We start from the raw sequence: 24,568 nt of genomic DNA, 5'->3' as shown, positions 1-24,568 counted from the left end.
AGCAATCCTAGTCACCTGACGTCATTGCCTCCGTGAGCAAAAGATCCGAAGCACGCAGTGAGGATCTGCAGGAAGTGGAAGAGCAGGTAGACGGTCGGTTTGTCCTTATCCCCTTCATCCTCTTCTGCGGAGTCATCCAGCGGGACAGGAGCACCCGGCGCCCCTGCCTCCTCGCCCCCTAGATCTGACGCCAGCTTCATCTCCACGCCACCCTCCTCCGCCTCAATCTCGGCCTCCGCCACGGCATTACAGTACGACGAGTAACTATCATAGCGAACTCTCTTCTTGGTAAAGGACACGCTCCCTGACCTCTCCCCCTCCCCCACCAGCTTCTCACTGTCCTCTCGGGCCTCTCGCGCCTCGCGGGACTCGGAGCGGAGCAGCGGCTGGACCGGCATGCCACAGATGGCGGCCGTGTAGCAGGTGTAACTGTTGTTGCGACGCAGCAGGCGGTAGTTGTTGTCTGGCGTGGGGGCGGAGTTGTCGTCCTCCAGTCGTCCCAGGTGGATCTTGTGGAGCAGGTCTTTGTAGAGACCAGAGTCCTTGTGAACCGTGTGGTACACCTGGCCGTCGCTGCGGATGTGTTCCCCTCCGAAGGTGAAGCTGCCGTTGGACAGTGGGGACTTGGACATGGACAGAGTACCGTTGGTCATGGAGTGGGTTCGTCCTGAGGAGAGGAGGAGGGGGGTGAGCAATACAACACTTATATTATATATTACATAGAAATACTATACTAATACTACAATATTATCATATTAACTGAGTGTACAAAACATTATGAACACCTGCTCTTTCCGTGACAGACTGACCAGGTGAATAAAGGTGAAAGCTTTGATCCCTTATTGATGTTAAATCCACTTCAATCAGTGTAGATGAAGGAGAGGAGATAGGTTAGAGAAGGATTTTTAAGCCTCGAGACAATTGAGACATGGATTGTGTACGTGTGCCATTCAGAGAGAGGGTGAATGGGCAAAAGATGTAAGTGCCTTTGAACAGGGATATGGTAGTAGTTGCCAGGCACACCGGATTGTGTAAAGAACTGCAACGCTGCTGGGTTTTTCACACCCAACAGTTTCCCGTGTGTATCAAGAATGGTCCACCACCCAAAGGACATCCACACAACTTGAAGCATTGGAGTAAACATGGGCCAGCATCCCTGTGGAACGCTTTCGACACCTTGTAGAGTCCATGGCCCGACGAATTGAGGCAGTTCTGAGGGGAAAAGGGAGGGGTGCAACTCCATATTAGGAAGGTGTTCTTAATGTTTGGTATACTCAGTGTATATGCATGGCGTGGGTCTGCCCTAGAGAGGGGGAGAGCTATACAGAACTAAGGATATAACAAATACTATACTATAAGAAATACTATAATATACTAAATACAATACTACACTATAAAATATAGGTTTAGTAAAGGTGGTTCCACAGTGAACTACTTGCATGATGAGTAGTGTTGTCTGCGACCTTAAGGCTTCCCAGGCTGTAGCTCAGCGGGCCAACCCCATACAGAAAAATGATTTATGGCCACATATGGTACCAGTCAAAAGTTTGGACACACCTACTTATTCAAATGTTTTATTTATTTTGTAATATTTTGTACGTTGTAGAATAATAGTGAAGACATCACAACTATGAAATAACACATATGGAATCATGTAGTAACCCAAAAAGTGTTCCACAAATCAACATATACATTTTAGATTCTACAAAGTAGCCACCCTTTGCCTTGATGACAGCTTTGCACACTTTTGGTATTCTCTCAACCAACTTCATGAGGTAGTCACCTGGAATGTATTTCAATTAACAGGTGTGTACATTTTTGGGGGGGATAAAAAAAAAGCACATTTTTGTTTATTCATTTTTACAATATAGATAATTTTGACTTTGTGACTAATGGAAACCACCTGCTTGCTCTGCCCCTCCAGTGCGCTACAGTTTACACTATTTGCTTTAACATGTTGTTTGAAAGAAGATACATCTTACTCCACAACGGGGCGAAATCCTACATTCAAGTTATTTTTTTGCTACTGTCAACGTGAAAAGGTTGTGTGAGGGGGTCTCCCGGGTGGCGCAGTGGCCAAGGGCGCTGTACTGCAGCGCCAGCTGTGCCACCAGAGACTCTGGGTTTGCGCCCAGGCTCTGTCGTAACCGGCAGCGACCGGGAGGTCCATGGGGCGACTCACAATTGGCACCAGCGACTCCTGTGGCGGGCCGGGCGCAGTGCGCGCTAACCAAGGTTGCCAGGTGCACTGTGTTTCCACCGACAACCCTGGCTTCCGGGTTGGATGGCGCTGTGCGGCTTGGTTGGGTTGTGTATCGGAGGACGCATGACTTTCAACCTTCGTCTCTCCCGAGCCCGTACGGGAGTTGTAGCGATGAGACAAGATAGTAGCTACTACAACAACTGGATACCACGAAATTGGGGAGAAAAAAGGGGGTAAAATTTAAATAAAATAAATAAAAAGGTTGTGTGAGGTGGAATGTAAATAACACAACTAACGGATATCATTAGTTCATTGATTTGTCATGCCCCAATCTGAACAGTTAAACAATCAAGTTAAGTTAACAATGTATCCTTGGTAACCTGTGATTGAGATTTCAAACCAATACGTTTTTCCCGCCAACATCATCATCCCTACTTTGCTTTATATCTGAGAAGGTATTGCCGGCGACAACGACTCTACTTTTATTTTCGCCAAACCCAACCTAAGTCACGATTGCGGTAAAGTTCTTCCTACGGCTTTGTATGAAATGTAGCCGTAATTATAAACTCTTGATGGTTGCTAGGCAGCGCCCTTTACTGTTATCCTCCTGGCATCACAATAACAACACGGGATGAGGTAGTTGGATGGGCTATTTACAGATGGGCTGTGTACAGGTGCAGTGAATCGGTAAGCTGCTCTGACAGCTGGTGCTTAAAGTTAGTGAGGGAGATATGAGTCTCCAGCTTCAGTGATTTTTGCAATTCGTTCCAGTCATTGGCAGCAGAGAACTGGAAGGAAAAGCGGCCAAAGAAGTTGTAGGTTTTGGGGGTGACCAGTGAAATATACCGGCTGGAGCGCGTGCTACAGGTGGGTGTTGCTATGGTGACCAGTGAGCTGAGATAAGGCAGGGCTTTACCTAGCAAAGACTTATAGATGACCTGGAGCCAGTGGGTTTTGCGACAAATATGTTGCGAGGGCCAGCCAACGAGAGCATACAGGTCGCAGTGTGGGTAGTATAATGATAATGACAAAGCAAAAAACAGTTTAGACATTTTTGCAAATGTTTAAAAAAATACTTAACTGAAATATATCATTTACATTAGTATTCAGACACTTTACTTAGTACGCTGTTGAAGCAACTTTGGATGTTAATAAACATCAGACAGCCTCGAGTCATCTTGGGTATTACACTACAAGTGCGACACACCTGTTGTCACGTTCTGACCTTTATTTCCTTTGTTTTGTCTTTATTTAGTATGGTCAGGGCGTGAGTTGGGGTGGGCAGTCTATGTTTGGTTTCTGTTTCGGCCTAGTATGGTTCTCAATCAGAGGCAGGTGTCGTTAGTTGTCTCTGATTGAGAATCATACTTAGGTAGCCTGGGTTTCACTGGTTGTTTCCATGTCAGTGTTTGTCGTCACACGGTACTGTTTCGGTTTCGTTTCTTCACGTTTCTTTTGTTATTTTTGTATTCAGTGTTCAGTGTTTTCTTTGATTAAAGTTATGGACACTTACCACGCTGCATCTTGGTCCGATCCTTACTCGTCTTCAGACGAAGAGGAGATCTGCCATTACAACTGTATGTGGGGAGTTTCTCCCATTCTTCTCTGCAGATCCTCTCAAACTCTGTCAGGTTGGATGGGGAGCGTAGCAGCACAGCTATTTTCAGGTCTCTCCAGAAATGTTGGCTCGGGTTCAAGTCCGGGTTCTGGCTGGGCCACTCAAGGACATTCAGAGATTTGTCCCGAAGCCACTATTGCGTTGTCTTGGCTGTGTGCTTTGGGTCGTTGTAGTGTTGGAAGGTGAACCTTCGCCCCAGTCTGAGGTCCTGAGCACTCTGGAGAATGTTTTCATCAAGGATCTCTCTGTACTTTGCTCCGTTCATCTTTCCCTTGATCCTGACTAGTCTCCCAGTCCCTGCCGCTGAAAAACATCCCCGCAGCATGATGCTGCCACCACCATGGATCACCATAGGTATGGTGCCAGGTTAACTCCAGACATGACGCTTGGCATTCAGGCCAAAGAGTTTAATCTTTGTTTCATCAGACCAGAGAATCTTGTTTCTCATGGTCTGAGAGTCTTTAGGTGCCTTTTGGCAAACTCCAAGTGGGCTGTCATGTGCCTTTTCCTAAAAAGTGTCTTCCTACTGGCCATTCCACCATAAAGGCCTGATTGATGGAGTGCTGCAGAGATGGTTGTCCTTCTGGAAGGTTCTCCCATCTCCACAGAGGAACTCTGGAGCTCTGTCAGATTGTCCATCAGGTTCTTGATCACCTCCCTGACCAAGGACCTTCTCCTCCGATTGCTCAGTTTGGCCGGGCAGCCAGCTCTAGGAAGTCTTGATGGTTCCAAACTTCTTCCATTTAAGAATGATGGAGGTCACTGTGTTCTTGGGGACCTTCAATGCCGCAGACATTTTTTGGTACCCTTCCCCAGGTCTGTGCCTCGACACAATCCTGTCTCGGAGCTCTACGGACAATATCTTCGACCTCATTACTTGGTTTTTGCTCTGACATGCACTGTCAACTCTGGGACCTTATATAGACAGGTGTGTGCCTTTCCAAATCATATCCAATCAATAAAATTTACCACGGGTGGACTCCAATCAAGATGTAGAAACATCTCAAGGATGATCAATGGAAACAGGATGCACCTGAGCTCAATTTCGAGTCTCATAGAAAAGGGTCTGAATACCTGTGTAAATAAGGTTTTCCTTTCTTTTTAATTCATTTGCAAAAATGTATAAAAACCTGTTTTAGCTTTGTCGTTATGGGGTATTGTGTGTAGATTGATGAGAGAAAAAAAACATTTTTTTAAGGCTGTAACGTAACAAAATGTGGGAAAAAGTCAAGGGGTCGGAATACTTTCTGAATGCACTTTAAATGCTCAATGGATTTATTAAAATAGACCAATGACATCTGCACACTACTACTACCACTCATTCCGGAATGCACACGGGAGCTATAAAATGTGTACACAGGCAAGAGTGTGTTAAAAATGGGCCTGTTTGTAAGGGGGTCATATAAATATCGCCCAATTTGAAAGCATGAATTGTCCTAAAGGTTACAGTCATTCTTACCCTAAAAATTCTTACCCTAACATTCTTACCCAAACATTCTTACCCATTCTTACCCTAACATTCTTACCCAAACATTCTTACCCTAACATTCTTTCCCAATCATTCTTACCCTAACATTCTTACCCTAACATTCTTACCCATTCGTACCCTAAAAATTCTTACCCATTCTTACCCTAACATTCTTACCCATTCTTACCCTAAAAATTCTTACCCATTCTTACCCTACCATTTTTACCCTAACATTCTTACCCAAACATTCTTACCCAAACATTCTTACCCAAACATTCTTATCCAAACATTCTTACCCTAACATTCTTACCCTAACATTCTTACCCATTCTTACCCTAAAAATTCTTACCCATTCTTATCCTAACATTCTTACCCAAACATTCTTACCCATTCTTACCCTAACATTCTTACTCATTCTTACCCTAACATTCTTACCCTAACATTCTTACCCAAACATTCTTACTCATTCTTACCCTAACATTCTTACCCATTCTTACCCTAACATTCTTACCCTAACATTCTTACCCTAACATTCTTACCCTAACATTCTTACTCATTCTTACCCTAACATTCTTACCCTAACGTTCTTACCCATTCTTACCCAAACATTCTTACCCATTCTTACCCAAACATTCTTACCCATTCTTACCCTAACATTCTTACCCTAACATTCTTACCCAAACATTCTTACTCATTCTTACCCTAACATTCTTACCCATTCTTACCCTAACATTCTTACCCTAACATTCTTACCCTAACATTCTTACCCTAACATTCTTACTCATTCTTACCCTAACATTCTTACCCTAACGTTCTTACCCATTCTTACCCAAACATTCTTACCCATTCTTACCCAAACATTCTTACCCATTCTTACCCTAACATTCTTACTCATTCTTACCCTAACATTCTTACCCTAACATTCTTACCCTAACATTCTTACCCTAACATTCTTACTCATTCTTACCCTAACATTCTTACCCTAACATTCTTACCCATTCTTACCCAAACATTCTTACCCATTCTTACCCAAACATTCTTACCCTAACATTCTTACCCAAACATTCTTACCCATTCTTACCCTAACATTCTTACCCTAACATTCTTACCCAAACATTCTTACCCATTCTTACCCATTCTTACCCTAACATTCTTACTCATTCTTACCCTAACATTCTTACCCTAACATTCTTACCCATTCTTACCCAAACATTCTTACCCTAACATTCTTACCCTAACATTCTTACCCTAACATTCTTACCCAAACATTCTTACCCATTCTTACCCTAACATTCTTACCCTAACATTCTTACCCAAACATTCTTACACATTCTTACCCATTCTTACCCTAACATTCTTACCCAAACATTCTTACCCTAAAAATGCACTGGTGTTACAATTTAAGAAGTGTGCAACTAGGTTTTCATAAATATGGTATCCAACATAAGATTGACAGAACTTCAATGAAGAGCACGTTCATTTCTGCATTGTAATTATATTTACAGCATACATTATTGTCCATATGACTATGTAACACCTGCAGGCCTTATAGGGTTACCTAAAATGGCAGTTCCTGTTTACTGAGGGGTGAACACTTCAACCATAGGAAGGCATGTTCGTGAGTTTTTTCTTGAGTTGGATCATGAGTTCTGAGCATTAAAATAGACCAGACAACACATTATCAAAAATATATATATCATTTTATTACACATTTTTCTTTTAAGTTACAAGATTAAAACCACAGGCAATTTTTCAGTTTGTTAGCCAGTACTAACAGTCATGAATTAATAATACCCAGATGGTAGTCGTCTCTAGACTGACGGGTTGCTTCCCATAACCTACCGGAGTTCCGGGTTACACATAGGGAGGAGTTGGGACATCCGCTTGTTGCCCTAGCAACAAACACAAATCAGTGAATTCTATTAACCTGAACCGCGGTGCACCAGGTCTATAGCCTGTGACGTGAACGGGCCAAATTGGTGAGGGAGGAACACCCTTCTCAAATAGAACAGTAATCTGCGCCGCTCGGCCATGTTGTCAACCAGGAGCACGGTGTGTCATCCAGACACGAGATGTCGCATGTTAACATTTTCAAACTACTTTTCATTGGGGGAGGTAGAAAGCGTTTAAAAAAAAATCAAAAGCAATCACTTTTTTTTGCATGTGAATCCTATTCATTACTACACGTGATTAGTCTAGTCTAGGCTACATCACTTTTTTTGTTTTGAGCTGACTTTACCGTGTGCTTTGAATTGGGCAGGAAGGCGGTTCCTTTTTCATCCGGTACCAACTCCAATAATCGATTTCCCCTTCAATTGCTGCCTTCATTTTAAGCACCACCCACCCAAACGTGTGATTGGTTGGGAGAGTTGTCAGTCTGAAGAGGAATGTTCTTTCCTCCCTTTTTCAAAGTGTCCAATAGAGTCTTGTTATTCATCCCAGACCTAGTCACTGCTGTGACCTTGGTCTGTGTGTCTGACACTACCCGGATGGTGGCTTGTGCCCTACTCAATCAACACTTTAAATAGCTGGGAGTACAAAGCAATAAGTTATGTTACATCTCATATACCTTACCGGGGGGGGGGGGGGGGGCAAGAACTGGCGCAAGAACTACAAAAACAACGATAGCAACGATAGCAACGACAACAACGATAGCAACGATAACAATGATAGCAACGACAACAACGATAGCAACGACAACAACGACAGCAACGATAGCAACAACAGCAACGATAGCAACGACAACAACGACAGCAACGATAGCAACGACAACAACGATAGCAACGATAGCAACGACAGTAACGACAACAACAGCAACGATAGCAACGACAGCAACGACAACAACGATAGCAACGATAGCAACGATAGCCGACAACCCTGAATGCAATGCAAACTTAGGACGGACGCGACTACGAGCTCTCTCCAACCAGAGCTCCACAGCTCTGACGTTTGCAGTTTGGAACCGACGCTCGTTTCTTGGAGCCAAGCGCCACGGACAGCCTCCTGTTCCCTGCACTGCCCTAACAAAGGTGCACGACCCCCCCAAAACCCAGGGTGGACTGCAGGTTATACAGAGGTAGAGGGAGTGAACTGAGAAAGAGAGAGAAACAGTAGTTTAAGTAAGATGCTCATATCATGGTAGGACGGACGGTGGTTAACATGTTCAGACAACGAAACACTGTTGGTTGGAGTGGAATCTCAGTAACTGGGAGTCGAGTCCTGCAGGACAGTTATGGTAGGAAGGAAGGTTTGTGGTTTCTAGAAGGGACATAGAAGCACATCATTTAGGATATACATCGTCATGATAAAACAGTGGCATATGCTGTATGTTGGGGGCGTGTCAGAACTGAGCTAAACTGTATAATAGCCCCCCCCCCAAGGTGAGGATGAAGATCCTAACTTAGACTGTATATAATAGCCCCCCCCCAGACTGTATTACAGATTCTGGATGGACAGGGAAACATGGCTTGCCTTAAAAAGTCTTGTCCATAGCTGCCATTTTAATATTATATATATAATAATATAATATATAATATTCATATTTTCACCTTAACATTTCAAATATGTTGGACAGCCTTTCCTGGGAGATTTTTTTTATTTAACCTTTATTTCATTTAGGCAAGTCAGTCAAAAACAGATTATTATTTTACAATGAAGGCCTACCCCCCCCCCCCCCCCCAGGCCAAACTCTCTCTTTACCCGGACGACGCTGGGCCAATTGTGCGCCGCCCTATTGGACTCCGGATCACAGCCGGTTGTCATACAGCCCGGTAATTGAACCAGGGCCTGTAGTGACACCTCTAGCACTGAGATGCAGTGTCTTAAGACAGCTGAACCTCTCTGGACTTCGTCACCTGGCTGACAGTGGACCGTTTCAGATCTAAAAGACAGGTCACCCGGAGCACCTAAAAGGATCTGCTGGAGGTGAACCAATCACAGCAGTGGTGTTGGTCAGGTGGCCCACTCCCTTCTCATAGTCTCCTGAGGGTCGGGAAAACTAAATAGATTAATTGAAAAGGCACACTGTTAGGATGGGATTAGATGAACCCTAAACTAATAAACTATTTAAAAAAAAATATATATATATATATATATATATATATTTAAAAAAAATAACTGGTTTAAACTTCTAACCAGGCAACATCCCCCTTACAGTCTCTGGTACTGTTCCCTGTGGGATTGGAATCATTCACTGTTTTAAGTCATCTGACCATGACGAACATTTAATTTAGAATGTAATATCAGCTCCTTCAGAAGAATGTGAAGCCCGTAGTAGATATAATGTGGATGGAAGCAAGAGGAGATTATAAACTGTAACCCACCTGGAAGCCAAAGCCGGGCCCGGGCTGAAGCTCTTGATTCGTCTGGCTCGAACCAAGAGGTGATGCGGTGCGGTCCAGCCGAGGCCACTATGAAGGAGATAGGAGACCACGTGACACCTAGGGTGTAGACAGGGGGAGATGAATGGGAAGGAAAGGGAGCGTATCTGTTTGTCGTGTGATGTCAATATAAGGTCAAGTCAGGGGTCAGCAGACCCAGGGGTGAAGGACAGCAGGAGGATCTGATGTCAATATAAGGTCAAGTCAGGGGTCAGCAGACCCAGGGGTGAAGGACAGCTGGAGGATCTGATGTCAATATAAGGTCAAGTCAAATGTGTGTGTGTCTCTGACTACTTGTCAGTCAGTTGCTACTCAAAGCATTGTCTACCTCGGTCAGTAGAGCGTTGCATGGCGATGAACTTGGCTGGCGAATTCTGCTGGCGGACTTCTTTCCGGGTCTCAGTGGGGTGGGATCTGATAGGTGCTCACCTCTCCTGTTGAATGTAGAATAAAGCATCGCTCATGGTGATTGGATGTCAAATAAATAAACAAAATAATCCTGGCCAATAGTTGAGAAGAGATGCTGTCGCTAGGCTAAGCCCAGATCTGTATGTCCACTCAACCACATCTACTAATCATGGACCAGAGGGTCAATCTGAAGGTATAGACAGGATGAGGTATAGACAGGATGAGGGAGAGAGACAATTCACCATCAGGGTAGGAATGCTGATCTAGGATCAGGTCCACATAATGTCCATATAATCCTAGTATTCATTATGATCTTACCTTTTGCGAATTCTTAGTCTGGATTGTTCCCTTGGGTCAAAGTGGACTCTGTATATTAATGAAATATGATTAGCATTGTAAATCCATATGTACATGTACTAGCTAGCTAGCTAGCACTGTAGTAGTACCTAATATAGGATAGTTGTTATTAGCTATTATAGATTAACGTCATGATGATAAGCTCCTCCTACATGTGATCCAGTATTAAAGTTGACCTCCAGTGGCCACCACAACTCCTCCAGCCACATCTGGAAGGCCAAGACAGACAAACAGGGAGACAGGCAGACAGACAAGCTGGCAGACAGACAAGCTGGCAGACAGACAGACATACAGACGCAGACAAGCTGGCAGACAGACAAGCTGGCATACAGACAAGCTGGCAGACAGACAAGCTGGCAGACAGACAGACAGACAGACAGACAGACAGACAGACAGATGCAGAGAGACAGGCAGGAAGACAAACAGACAAGCTGGCAGACAGACAAGCTGGCAGACAGACAAGCTGGCAGACAGACAGACAGACACAGGCAGGCAGGCAGACAAAGCTGGCAGACCGACAGACATACAGACGCAGACAGACAGACAGACAGACAGACAGACAGACAGACAGACAGAGCTGGGCAAAATAGACAAAATGCGAAACAAATGTTGCTATTTATAAATTGCACCTCCGTCACTGGGTCGCGTCATGCTATCATTAGGAACGTTCTCAAGCCACCCTCTGCCAGCGGCGACACAATAGCGCCCAAAAGATGTGATAGATGGAGGCTATGACTGTTTTTGTCTAAACAACACTATAGTGGAATGAAAATATATAATGACATTGCTAAAATAGGCAAACTTTGCCGTCATCAGGTCGTCAAATGGATTGCAATGCTGTCATTAGCTAGCAAAGTTACTCAACAATAGATAGCAATGCTAATGTTGACGTTACCTAGCTAAACATTTGTGTGGTCTACCCTCAATCTTAGCTAGCTAGCTAACGTGGTACTGCATCTAATGTCAAGCTGGCTACATCAAAATGATGACAAAAGGTTTTCTTTCTACTCCTTTTGCAATACTATTGTATTTCCAAGCCACTTGAATGCACTTTTGAGTTCTTGAGAATAGCCATAGCTAGCTACCATAGCGATCCCCTCAAGAGCAGATAATTTCAGTTCATCATTTATATAGCTTGCTAGCTAGCTAGCTAGATGGCTGTGCTAGAAATTATAGAATCATGCTAGGGCAATTGTTTGAATGCACCTTCTGAATGTGAAATTACAAGACAAAAAGAACACTTACCTAAACTGTTCCTCTTTGTATCCTCTTGGTTGTGAAGGTAGAGTAGCTAGCTAATCTCCTTTCCCAGAGGGGGGGACACTACACGACTTTCATAATCCTTCACATTAAACGACAACCACTACGAGATTCTTCGCTTGGTGATGAGGATTCTCGATACCGTACCGTCTCGCCAACGCAATAATGTGATGTGATTAGACTGTTAACATAACTAGAACGAGCTGTGGCTCAAAGCAGCCTTAAACATCTTCAATGAGAAATTCATGTTTGCCATATACAGAGTTGAAATATCTAGCCACCACTTTGAATTGAATAACATTGCTTGCGAACTTCAGAGCTGTAAAGATTTGACAGGCAAGTACAAACGCATACTGGCCTGCACAGCCATGATTTTGACTGGCCTGCACAGAGCCCTGACCTCAACCCCATTGAACACCTTTCGGATGAATTGGAACACCGACTGCGAGCCAGGACTAATCGCCCAACATCAGTGCCCGACCTCACTAATGCTCTTGTGCCTGAGTGGAAGCAAGTCCCCGCAGCAATGTTTCAACATCTAGAGGAAAGCCTTCCCAGAAGAGTGGAGGCTGTTATAGCAGCAATGTTCCAACATCTAGTGGAAAGCCTTCCCAGAAGAGTGGAGGCTGTTATAGCAGCAATGTTCCAACATCTAGAGGAAAGCCTTCCCAGAAGAGTGGAGGCTGTTATAGCAGCAATGTTCCAACATCTAGAGGAAAGCCTTCCCAGAAGAGTGGAGGCTGTTATAGCAGCAATGTTCCCACATCTAGTGGAAAGCCTTCCCAGAAGAGTGGAGGCTGTTATAGCAGCAATGTTCCAACATCTAGAGGAAAGCCTTCCCAGAAGAGTGGAGGCTGTTATAGCAGCAAGGGGGGGACCAACTCCATATTAATACCCATGATTTTGGAACGAGATGTTCGAAGAGCAGGTGTCCACATACACTACCTTACCAAAAGTATGTCAATATTTGAATTATTTACTTTATATAGTCCATTTTTACTCGTCTTTATCAAGGGTGTCAATCATTTCAAACCCCACTGTATGTACTTGTATGTAATTACAGTATGTGTTGATACATATATAACCGTATATGGGCATATAACACATAGAAGTAACATATGTACAGGTAACTGCCAGAATAAAGGAAACACTTCAGTAAATGAGGGATGCAAAGTATTTTGAAAGCAGGTGCTTTCACACAGGTGTGGTTCCGGAGTTAATTAACCAATTAAAACATCCCATCATGCTTAGGGTCATGTATAAAAATGCCCAGTTGCCGATTATTTTGGCTATCATGGCTAGAAGAAGAGATCTCAGTGACTTTGAAAAGAGGGGTCTCAAATGAGCATAGGGGGTTTAAAGGGTGTGTGTGTCTGTCAGTCACCAGATCTCAACCCAACTGAACACTTATCGGAGATTCTGGAGCTGCGCCTGAGACAGTGTTTTCCACCACTATCAACAAAACACCAAATTACGGAATGGCTCATGGAAGAATGGTGTCACATCCCTCCAAAAGAGTTCCAGACACTTGTAGAAGCTATGCCTAAGCACATTTAAAGCTGTTCTGGCAGCTCGTGGTGGCCCTATTAAGACCCTTTATGTTGGTGTTTCCTTTATTCTGGCAGTTACCTGTAGATTACCATTTATCATGGGACTGACCATAGACACGTCCTTTGGGCAGGGCAGTGCCTCCGTTGGCCAGGCTGTTGAGCTCTCCGGTGGACTCTCCTCTCCGTGACTCTCCTCCGGTACCACCCGTTAACGGCAGCACGGCGTCGTCTGTCCCCTTGGCGCCCGGTAGCTCCTTGAACACGGGAAGCTCCTCCTCTTCCTCCTCAGGGATCTGTTCTAAGGACTCGTCTGAGATCCTGGACAGGGCAGCTCGCTCCTTCTTTATTCGACCTGACCGGGGGGGGGGGGACGGGGGGGGGGGGGGACGGTGACAACACATTTACACACACATACACACTGTACACACACACTGTCGCAACTCATTAAAGAACTACGACAACTCATTAAAGAACTACGACAACTCATTAAAGAACTACGACAACTCATTAAAGAACTACGACAACTCATTAAAGAACTACGACAACTCATTAAAGAACTACGACAACTCATTAAAGAACTACGACAACTCATTAAAGAACTACGACAACTCATTAAAGAACTACGACAACTCATTAAAGAACTACGACAACTCATTAAAGAACTACGACAACTCATTAAAGAACTACGACAAGGCTCCTTTCTTCTGCCTGACCAGTGAGGAGACTGTGTCAGGATGATACGTACACAATAGCAATAATAATAATAATAATACAATAAATAATACTATTAACAATAATAATAAATACTATTAACAGTAATAAATAATACTATTTACAATAATAATACTATTTACAATAATCCTCCTATTAATATGAATACATAATACTGTTATTATAATACATAATACTATAAATCTGATGACCAGATGACTATCCTTCTGACCCAGGTCCCATCTACTATCCTTCTGACCCAGGTCCCGTCTACTATCCTTCTGACCCAGGTCCCATCTACTATCCTTCTGACCCAGGTCCCATCTACTATCCTTCTGACCCAGGTCCCATCTACTATCCTCCTGACCCTATGTAGCCAGGTCCCATCTACAATCCTTCTGACCCTGGCCCATCTACTATCCTTCTGACCCTATGTAGCCAGGTCCCATCTTCTATCCTTCTGACCCGGGTCCCATCTACTATCCTTCTGACCCAGGTCCCATCTACTATCCTTCTGACCCAGGTCCCATCTACTATCCTTCTGACCCTATGTAGCCAGGTCCCATCTACTATCCTTCTGACCCAGGTCCCATCTACTATCCTTCTGACCCTATGTAGCCAGGTCCCATCTACTATCCTTCTGACCCAGGTCCCATCTACTATCCTTCTGACCCTATGTAGCCAGGTCCCATCTACTATCCTTCTGACCCAGGTCCCATCTACTATCCTTCTGACCGAGGTCCCATCTACTATCCTTCTGACCCTATGTAGCCAGGTCCCATCTACTATCCTTCTGACCCAGGTCCCATTTACTATCCTCCTGACCCTATGTAGCCAGGTCCCATCTACTATCCTTCTGACCCTATGTAGCCAGGTCCCATCTACTATCCTCCTGACCCAGGTCCCATCTACTATCCTTCTGACCCTATGTAGCCAGGTCCCATCTACTATCCTTCTGACCCAGGTCCCATCTACTATCCTTCTGACCCAGGTCCCGTCTACTATCCTTCTGACCCTATGTAGCCAGGTCCCATCTACTATCCTTCTGACCCCATGTAGCCAGGTCCCATCTACTATCCTTCTGACCCTATGTAGCCAGGTCCAGTCTACTATCCTTCTGACCCTATGTAGCCAGGTCCATCTACTATACTTCTGACCCTATGTAGCCAGGTCCATCTACTATCCTTCTGACCCAGGTCCCATCTACTATCCTTCTGACCCAGGTCCCATCTACTATCCTTCTAACCTAGGTCCCATCTTCTATCCCTCTGACCCAGGTCCCATCTACTATCCTTCTGACCCTATGTAGCCAGGTCTCATCTACTATCCTTCTGACCCCATGTAGCCAGGTCCCATCTACTATCCTTCTGACCCAGGTCCCATCTACTATTCTCCTGACCCAGGTCCCATCTACTATCCTTCTGACCCAGGTCCCATCTACTATCCTTCTGACCCAGGTCCCATCTACTATCTTTCTGACCAAGGTCCCATCTACTATCCTTCTGACCCTATGTAGCCAGGTCCCATCTACTATCCTTCTGACCCAGGTCCCGTCTACTATCCTTCTGACCCAGGTCCCATCTACTATTCTTCTGACCCAGGTCCCATCTACTATCCTTCTGACCCAGGTCCCATCTACTATCCTTCTGACCCTATGTAGCCAGGTCCCATCTACTATCCTTCTGACCCAGGTCCCGTCTACTATCCTTCTGACCCAGGTCCCATCTACTATCCTTCTAACCCATGTCCCATCTACTATCCTTCTGACCCTATGCAGCCAGGTCCCATCTACTATCCTTCTGACCCAGGTCCCATCTACTATCCTTCTGACCCTATGTAGCCAGGTCCCATCTACTATCCTTCTGACCCAGGTCCCATCTACTATCCTTCTGACCCAGGTCCCATCTACTATCCTTCTGACCCAGGTCCCATCTACTATCCTTCTGACCGAGGTCCCATCTACTGTCCTTCTGACCCTATGTAGCCAGGTCCCATCTACTATCCTTCTGACCCAGGTCCCATTTACTATCCTCCTGACCCTATGTAGCCAGGTCCCATCTACTATCCTTCTGACCCTATGTAGCCAGGTCCATCTACTATCCTTCTGACCCTATGTAGCCAGGTCCCATCTACTATCCTCCTGACCCAGGTCCCATCTACTATCCTTCTGACCCTATGTAGCCAGGTCCCATCTACTATCCTTCTGACCCAGGTCCCATCTACTATCCTTCTGACCCAGGTCCCGTCTACTATCCTTCTGACCCTATGTAGCCAGGTCCCATCTACTATCCTTCTGACCCCATGTAGCCAGGTCCCATCTACTATCCTTCTGACCCTATGTAGCCAGGTCCCGTCTACTATCCTTCTGACCCTATGTAGCCAGGTCCATCTACTATACTTCTGACCCTATGTAGCCAGGTCCATCTACTATCCTTCTGACCCAGGTCCCATCTACTATCCTTCTGACCCAGGTCCCATCTACTATCCTTCTAACCTAGGTCCCATCTTCTATCCCTCTGTCCCAGGTCCCATCTACTATCCTTCTGACCCTATGTAGCCAGGTCCCATCTACTATCCTTCTGACCCAGGTCCCATCTACTATTCTCCTGACCCAGGTCCCATCTACTATCCTTCTGACCCAGGTCCCATCTACTATCCTTCTGACCCAGGTCCCATCTACTATCTTTCTGACCAAGGTCCCATCTACTATCCTTCTGACCCTATGTAGCCAGGTCCCATCTACTATCCTTCTGACCCAGGTCCCGTCTACTATCCTTCTGACCCAGGTCCCATCTACTATTCTTCTGACCCAGGTCCCATCTACTATCCTTCTGACCCAGGTCCCATCTACTATCCTTCTGACCCTATGTAGCCAGGTCCCATCTACTATCCTTCTGACCCAGGTCCCGTCTACTATCCTTCTGACCCAGGTCCCATCTACTATTCTTCTGACCCAGGTCCCATCTACTATCCTTCTGACCCAGGTCCCATCTACTATCCTTCTGACCCAGGTCCCATCTACTATCCTTCTGACCCAGGTCCCATCTACTATCCTTCTGACCCTATGTAGCCAGGTCCCATCTACTATCCTTCTGACCCAGGTCCCATCTACTATCCTTCTGGCCCTATGTAGCCAGGTCCCATCTACTATTCTCCTGACCCAGGTCCCATCTACTATCCTTCTGACCCAGGTCCCATCTACTATCCTTCTGACCCAGGTCCCATCTACTATCCTTCTGACCCAGGTCCCATCTACTATCCTTCTGACCCTATGTAGCCAGGTCCCATCTACTATCCTTCTGACCAAGGTCCCGTCTACTATCCTTCTGACCCAGGTCCCATCTACTATCCTTCTGACCCAGGTCCATCTACTATCCTTCTGACCCAGGTCCCATCTACTATCCTTCTGACCCAGGTCCCATCTACTATCCTCCTGACCCTATGCAGCCAGGTCCATCTACTATCCTTCTGACCCAGGTCCCATCTACCATCCTTCTGACCCTATGTAGCCAGGTCCCATCTACTATCCTTCTGACCCTATGCACCCAGGTCCCGTCTACTATCCTTCTGACCCAGGTCCCATCTACTATTCTTCTGACCCAGGTCCCATCTACTATCCTTCTGACCCAGGTCCCATCTACTATCCTTCTGACCCAGGTCCCATCTACTATCCTTCTGACCCAGGTCCCATCTACTATCCTTCTGACCCTATGTAGCCAGGTCCCATCTACTATCCTTCTGACCCAGGTCCCATCTACTATCCTTCTGACCCAGGTCCCGTCTAGTATCCTTCTGACCCAGGTCCCATCTACTATCCTCCTGACCCAGGTCCATCTACTATCCTTCTGACCCAGGTCCCATCCACTATCCTTCTGACCCAGGTCCCATCTACTATCGCCCTGACCCTATGCAGCCAGGTCCATCTACTATCCTTCTGACCCTATGTAGCCAGGTCCCATCTACTATCCTTCTGACCCTATGCAGCCAGGTCCCATCTACTATCCTTCTGACCCTATGCAGCCAGGTCCCATCTACTATCCTTCTGACCCTATGTAGCCAGGTCCCATCTACTCTCCTTCTGACCCTATGTAGCCAGGTCCCATCTACTATCCTTCTGACCCTATGCAGCCAGGTCCATCTACCTTTTAACTCCTCACAAGTGTGGCTTGTTTGGTGTCTGCTGTGAAGGAAAACCACAACAAGTCAACTACTTCATTGATGAAGGATTGTCATTTAGCAGCGCAGTCATCAACTACGGAGTTGGGGAGACACGTGAACTGTGATAACTACAGTGGCCAAAACAGGAACAAGTTTGTTCTCTGGTATTGTGTCTGATGGACCATGCACAACTTCACCACACTCTGGCCCTTCACTTCCTGATCACAGGCCACACCAAGTTCCCCCCCCCCCCCCCCGACTAGTGCCCTCGGCCTCATCAAGCGACGCTTCAGAAAGACCAGAGTGAACACTTTGTCTGAGATGGCTGCTGCTGTGAAGGACAGCACTGTGACAGAGGTCAACATCCCACAGCTGGTTGGACTGGAGGATGGTACGGTGCTGGTGGAAAGTTATGGCTGGCAACAACACCTGACTCCGTTCTTCAGGCCACTGCCACAGATCAAGCAGTACCAGCACTTTAGGTGAGGTATGAGGTATGAGGTTATTTTTCTTATCTAAACTCGGAAGGTGAATTGATGTTGTGCAAGGTTTTAATGTCTTCTACATTTTGTTTTGTTATTTCCTGTTTTACAGCTTCGATGCTCTGAAGCCTGGTGTTGTTGTCACCAAGGAGCGTTGGGACTCAGACCAGGTTTCAGCTGCTGTGCAACGCTGACATCCTTCCTCCCATAGATGGTCTGCCTGTACAAGCACCACCTGGACTGGACACGGCTAGACAAACGTATCTTTTTGAGAAGATCAGAGAGTTTTGCGACGAAGAAGCTACGGACATCACATGCCCTGCACCGAAAGTCAAGGGCAGGAAAGGAACAGGCTCTCCGAAAATAGATTCCCTTGTTCATGCGTGGTTCGGACGGACCAGTTCATCACTGGGGGAAAGGTTCCCAGTCCTCAGCACTATCAGCAGTGCCTCTATTCACATAACTCTCTCCTAACACACACGCTATAAGTTACTGCTACTATATATTATCCTGCTACTCAGCTACATTACCCCTGATTATAATGCTTATAACTACCTCATCAATCACCAGTATCACTGATATATTCTTGTACATACTTTATTTTATTTTATTCCCTACTGACATTGACACTTGTTCATTTTTCTCCTTTATATTGATATTGCTACAATGCAAGTAACCATTTCGCGGAGACAACAGTAGATCACAGTCAGCCATCTTAAGAGAGCTACTGTAGGTGGAACAACCATAGTACTCAGTCACAGTACATTTTTAGAGACAAGCGGACAGTTTGCGGACGGAAGTGTGTTGTGATTGACAAAGCATCTGTCTGTCTGTTGTGTTGTGTTGATCTGGTTGTGTTTATGCTTGTGGAAAGAGCAGAGGGACCCTCTCCACTACGTTCCTGTTAGTGGAATGTTATGCAGCCGTCAGCTGATCTGGGGAGAGAGAGAAACCTAATCCTAACGTTTAGAAAGTGCTTAGCAACCACTCAATCAGAAACAGTTTGACTCTCACAGCAGCGGCAGTGTGTGTGTGTGTGTGTGTGTGTGTGTGTGTGTGTGTGTGTGTGTGTGTGTGTGTGTGTGTGTGTGTGTGTGTGTGTGTGTGTGTGTGTGTGTGTGTGTGTTTGACCTTGACTTCAGCAGGCAACACTCACATTAGGACTTAATTACGCCTGCATACCAGAGTCATGTGTTTAGAGTCAAAACATTGAAGTTTCTGCATTATGATGCATTTACATGAAACTACAACATTCTATAACAGTCATGTTAAAACCTCATTAACATGACACTACAACATTCTATAACAGTCATGTTAGAACCTCATTAACATGACACTACAGCATTCTATAACAGTCCTGTTAGAGCCTCATTAACATGACACTACAACATTCTATAACAGTCATGTTAGAACCTCATTAACATGACACTACAACATTCTATAACAGTCATGTTAGAACCTCATTAACATGACACTACAACAGCCATGTTAGAACCTCATTAACATAAAACTACAACATTCTATAACAGTCATGTTAAAACCTCATTAACATGACACTACAACATTCTATAACAGTCATGTTAGAACCTCATTAACATGACACTACAACAGCCATGTTAGAACCTCATTAACATAAAACTACAACATTCTATAACAGCCATGTTAGAACCTCATTAACATGACACTACAACATTCTATAACAGCCATGTTAGAACCTCATTAACATGACACTACAACATTCTATAACAGCCATGTTAGAACCTCATTAACATGACACTACAACATTCTATAACACCCATGTTAGAACCTCATTAACATGACACTACAACATTCTATAACAGCCATGTTAGAACCTCATTAACATGACACAACAACATTCTATAACAGTCATGTTAGAACGCCATTAACATGACACTACAACATTCTATGTCAGTCATGTTAGAACCTCATTAACATGACACTACAACATTCTATAACAGCCATGTTAGAACCCCATTAACATGACACTACAACATTCTATATCAGTCATGTTAGAACCTCATTAACATGACACTACAACATTCTATAACAGCCATGTTAGAACCTTATTAACATGACACTACAACATTCTATATCAGTCATGTTAGAACCTCATTAACATGACACTACAACATTCTATAACAGCCATGTTAGAACCTCATTAACATGACACTACAACATTCTATATCAGTCATGTTAGAAGCTCATTAACATGACACTACAACATCCATGTTAGAACCTCATTAACATAACACTACAACATTCTATAACAGTCATGTAGGAACCTCATTAACATGACACTACAACATTCTATAATAGTCATGTTAGAACCTCATTAACATGACACTACAGCATTCTATAACAGTCCTGTTAGAGCCTCATTAACATGACACTACAACATTCTATAACAGTCCTGTTAGAACCTCATTAACATGACACTACAACATTCTATAACAGTCATGTTAGAACCTCATTAACATGACACTACAACATTCTATAACAGCCATGTTAGAGCCTCATTAACATGACACTACAACAGTCATGTTAGAACCTCATTAACATGACACTACAACATTCTATAACAGCCATGTTAGAACCTTATTAACATGACACTACAACAGTCATGTTAGAACCTCATTAACATGACACTACAACATTCTATAACAGCCATGTTAGAGCCTCATTAACATGACACTACAACAGTCATGTTAGAACCTCATTAACATGACACTACAACATTCTATAACAGCCATGTTAGAGCCCCATTAACATAACACTACAACAGCCATGTTAGAGCCTCATTAACATGACAATACAACAGTCATGTTAGAACCTCATTAACATGACACTACATCATTCTATAATAGTCATGTTAGAACCTCATTAACATGACACTACAACATTCTATAACAGTCATGTTAGAGCCTCATTAACATGACACTACAACATTCTATAACAGTCATGTTAGAGCCTCATTAACATGACACTACAACATTCTACAACAGTCATTAAATATTTAAACAATGCTATGTTACTGAATGTCTAGATTTAGAACAAAATAAAACATTCTAAAAGTTGACGCAACTAACTGTCACTGTCAATTGAATTCTAGAGAGTTCTCGCTGTCCACGGTCGTGCTTGGTGATACCCTCTAACCCAGAGAGTTCTCGCAGGCCACGGTCGTGTTCAGTAAGTGCAAAGTGGAAGAATACAGTCAAACAGAGGGACCTCACTACCACTACGTAGTCCAATGATACCTACTGGAATATGGTACTACGCTCAGAGTTTATGGAGCTTACCAAGGATTGCATATTTCAAACTGGAAGCTTACTTTACCCTTCTGAACATACCAACCAAATGCATACCTACCTAATCTGAACACAAAGCAAACTTTATATACAGTGCATTTGGAAAGTATTCAGGGTCTGAATACTTATGTAAATGTGATATTTCAGATTTCAATTATTTATAGATTAGAGAAAAAAAAAAACAACAGTTTTTGCTTTGTCATTATGTGTGTGTAAATTGATGAGGGGAAAAAAAATATTTAATTTATAGTACTTTAGACTAGAAATGCATTGAGATACCGATCAGTCATTAACATGTCATGGCAACAAACGCTCCAGCTGAAATATTACTGCCACAATCCATAAATTAAATTGTGTGATGAAGCATATGTTAAGTGAAAACATTCTACCGGAATGGCAGTACAGTGGCATTCCCCAAATCAATACTTTGTAGAGCCACCTTTTGCAGCATTTACAGCTGCAAGTCTCTTGTGGTATGTCTCTATAAGCTTGGCACATCTAACCACTGGGATTTTTGCCCATTTTTCAAGGCAAAACTGCTCCAGCTCCTTCAAGTTGGATGGGTTCCTGCTGGTGTATAGCAATCTTTAAGTCATACCACAGATTCTCAACTGGATTGAGGTCTGGGCTTTGACTAGGCCATTCCAAGACATTTAAAAGTTTCCCCTTAAATCACTCGAGTGTTGCTTTAGCAGTATGCTTAGAGTCATAGTCCTGCTGGAAGGTGAACCTCCGTCCCAGTCTCAAATCTCTGGAAGACAAACAGGTTTCCGTTAAGAATGTCCCTGTATTTAGCACCATCCATCATTCCTTCAGTTCTGACCAGTTGTCCAGTCCCTGCCGATGGAAAACATCCCCACAGCATGATGCTGCCACCACCATGCGGGATGATGTTCTCGGGGTGATGAGAGGTGTTGGGTTTGCTCCAGACAAAGCGTTTTCCTTGATGGCCAAAAAGCTACATTTTAGTCTCATCTGACCAGAGTACCTTCTTCCATATGTTTGGGGAGTCTCCCACATGCCTTTTGGCAAACACCAAACATGTTTTCTTATTTCTTTCTTTAAGCAATGGCTTTTTTTTCTGGCCACTCCTCCATAAAGCCCAGGTCTGTGGAGTGTATATGGCTTAAAGTGGTACTATGGACAGATACTCCAATCTCCGCTGTGGAGCTTTGCAGCTCCTTCAAGGTTATCTTTGGTTTCTTTGTCGTTTCTCTGATTAATGTCCTCCTTGCCTGGTCTGTGAGTTTTGGTGGGCGGCCCTCTCTTGGCAGGTTTGTTTTTGTTCCATATTCTTCCCATTTTTTTATAATGGATTTAATGGTGCTCCGTGTGATGTCAAAGTTTCTGATATTTTTTTATAACCCAACCCTGATCTGTACTTCTCCACTACTTTGTCCCTGACCTGTTTGGAGAGCTCCTTGGTCTTCATGGTGCCGCTTGCTTAGTGATGCCCTTTGCTTAATGGTGTTGCAGACTCTGGGGCCTTTCAGAACAGGTGTATATATACTGAGATCAAGTGGCAGATCATGTGACACTTAAATAAAGTCCACCTGTGTGCAATCTAACTAATCACGTGACTTCTGGAGGTAATTGGATGCACCAGATCTTATTTGGGGTGAATACATATGCACACAATACTTTTCCGTGTAATTAAAAAAAAAATAAAAATTAAGTTATTGTTTTCATTTCACTTAACCAATTTTGAATATTTTGTGTATGTCCATTACATGAAATACAAATAAAAATCAATTAAATTACAGGTTGTAATGCAACAAAATAGGAAAAACCCCAAGGGGGATGAAGGCACCGTACAACCCGGAATGAAGGGTTTGAAAGTTAATGCGCTGATTTTATTTACTTATTACTTGGATTGTAGATTCTAGCTTTATTAGGATGATTATGAATTAGAAATTTGGTAGCCAAGCACGATTTACGCAAAGCCTAAATCGTCTAAACATGACGTTACATCTTCACGCCTAGAACAAAAATCTCCATTACCCAGGTTCCCATTAGAAGAGTAAATTGAATTAAACAGTCCTTTGGAATAACACACATGCTTGGAAAACAATTACATCACCAACGTCTCATCTCTACTAGTCTCGTCTGAATAGGTCTGTATAACACTGCAAAAAATAGGCTTATTGGCGTAGAGAGTCCGTCATGATGAATGTGTATTGTTGTGTATTGTTAGATAATACTGCAGTGTTGGAGCTAGAAACACAAGCATTTCGCTACACCCGCAGTAATATCTGCTAAACATGTGTTACCCTAACCTTCACCACCAAACAAAACCCTAACCTTCACCATGAAACAAAACCCTAACCTTCACCACCAAACAAAACCCTAACCTTAACCACCAAACAAAACCCTAACCTTAACCACCAAACAAAACCCTAACCTTCACCACCAAACAAAACCCTAACCTTCACCACCAAACAAAACCCTAACCTTCACCACCAAACAAAACCCTAACCTTCACCACCAAACAAAACCCTAACCTTAACCACCAAACAAAACCCTAACTCTAACCTTAACCACCAAACAAAACCCTAACCTTAACCATGAAATAGACCCAAATAAATAACTAATTTCCCTAACCAACAAGAAGCTTAGATAACTTACTCTGTCCAGTAAACTAGTTTTAC

At 44.0% G+C, this 24,568-nt stretch overlaps 1 protein-coding gene across 2 annotated transcripts in view; it reads right to left on the bottom strand.

The window, feature by feature from the left end:
• Positions 1-24,568, bottom strand: part of LOC139411872 (sodium-dependent phosphate transporter 2-like) — a 135,298-nt gene that overhangs the window by 25,613 nt on the left and 85,117 nt on the right. For both annotated transcript variants that reach the window (XM_071158620.1, XM_071158621.1), the window contains exons 7-8: positions 13,353-13,595; positions 16-667 (exon numbers count right to left, since the gene is read on the bottom strand). In XM_071158620.1, coding sequence (XP_071014721.1) covers positions 16-667; positions 13,353-13,595 — 895 coding nt within the window. The remainder of the gene's footprint in view (positions 1-15; positions 668-13,352; positions 13,596-24,568) is intronic.

The sequence above is a fragment of the Oncorhynchus clarkii genome, chromosome 6 (genome assembly GCF_045791955.1).
Source record: "Oncorhynchus clarkii lewisi isolate Uvic-CL-2024 chromosome 6, UVic_Ocla_1.0, whole genome shotgun sequence".
Classification (NCBI taxonomy): Eukaryota; Metazoa; Chordata; class Actinopteri; order Salmoniformes; family Salmonidae; genus Oncorhynchus; species Oncorhynchus clarkii.
Note: the sequence above shows the minus strand (reverse complement) of the source record. Positions and strands in the feature narration are given on the sequence as shown.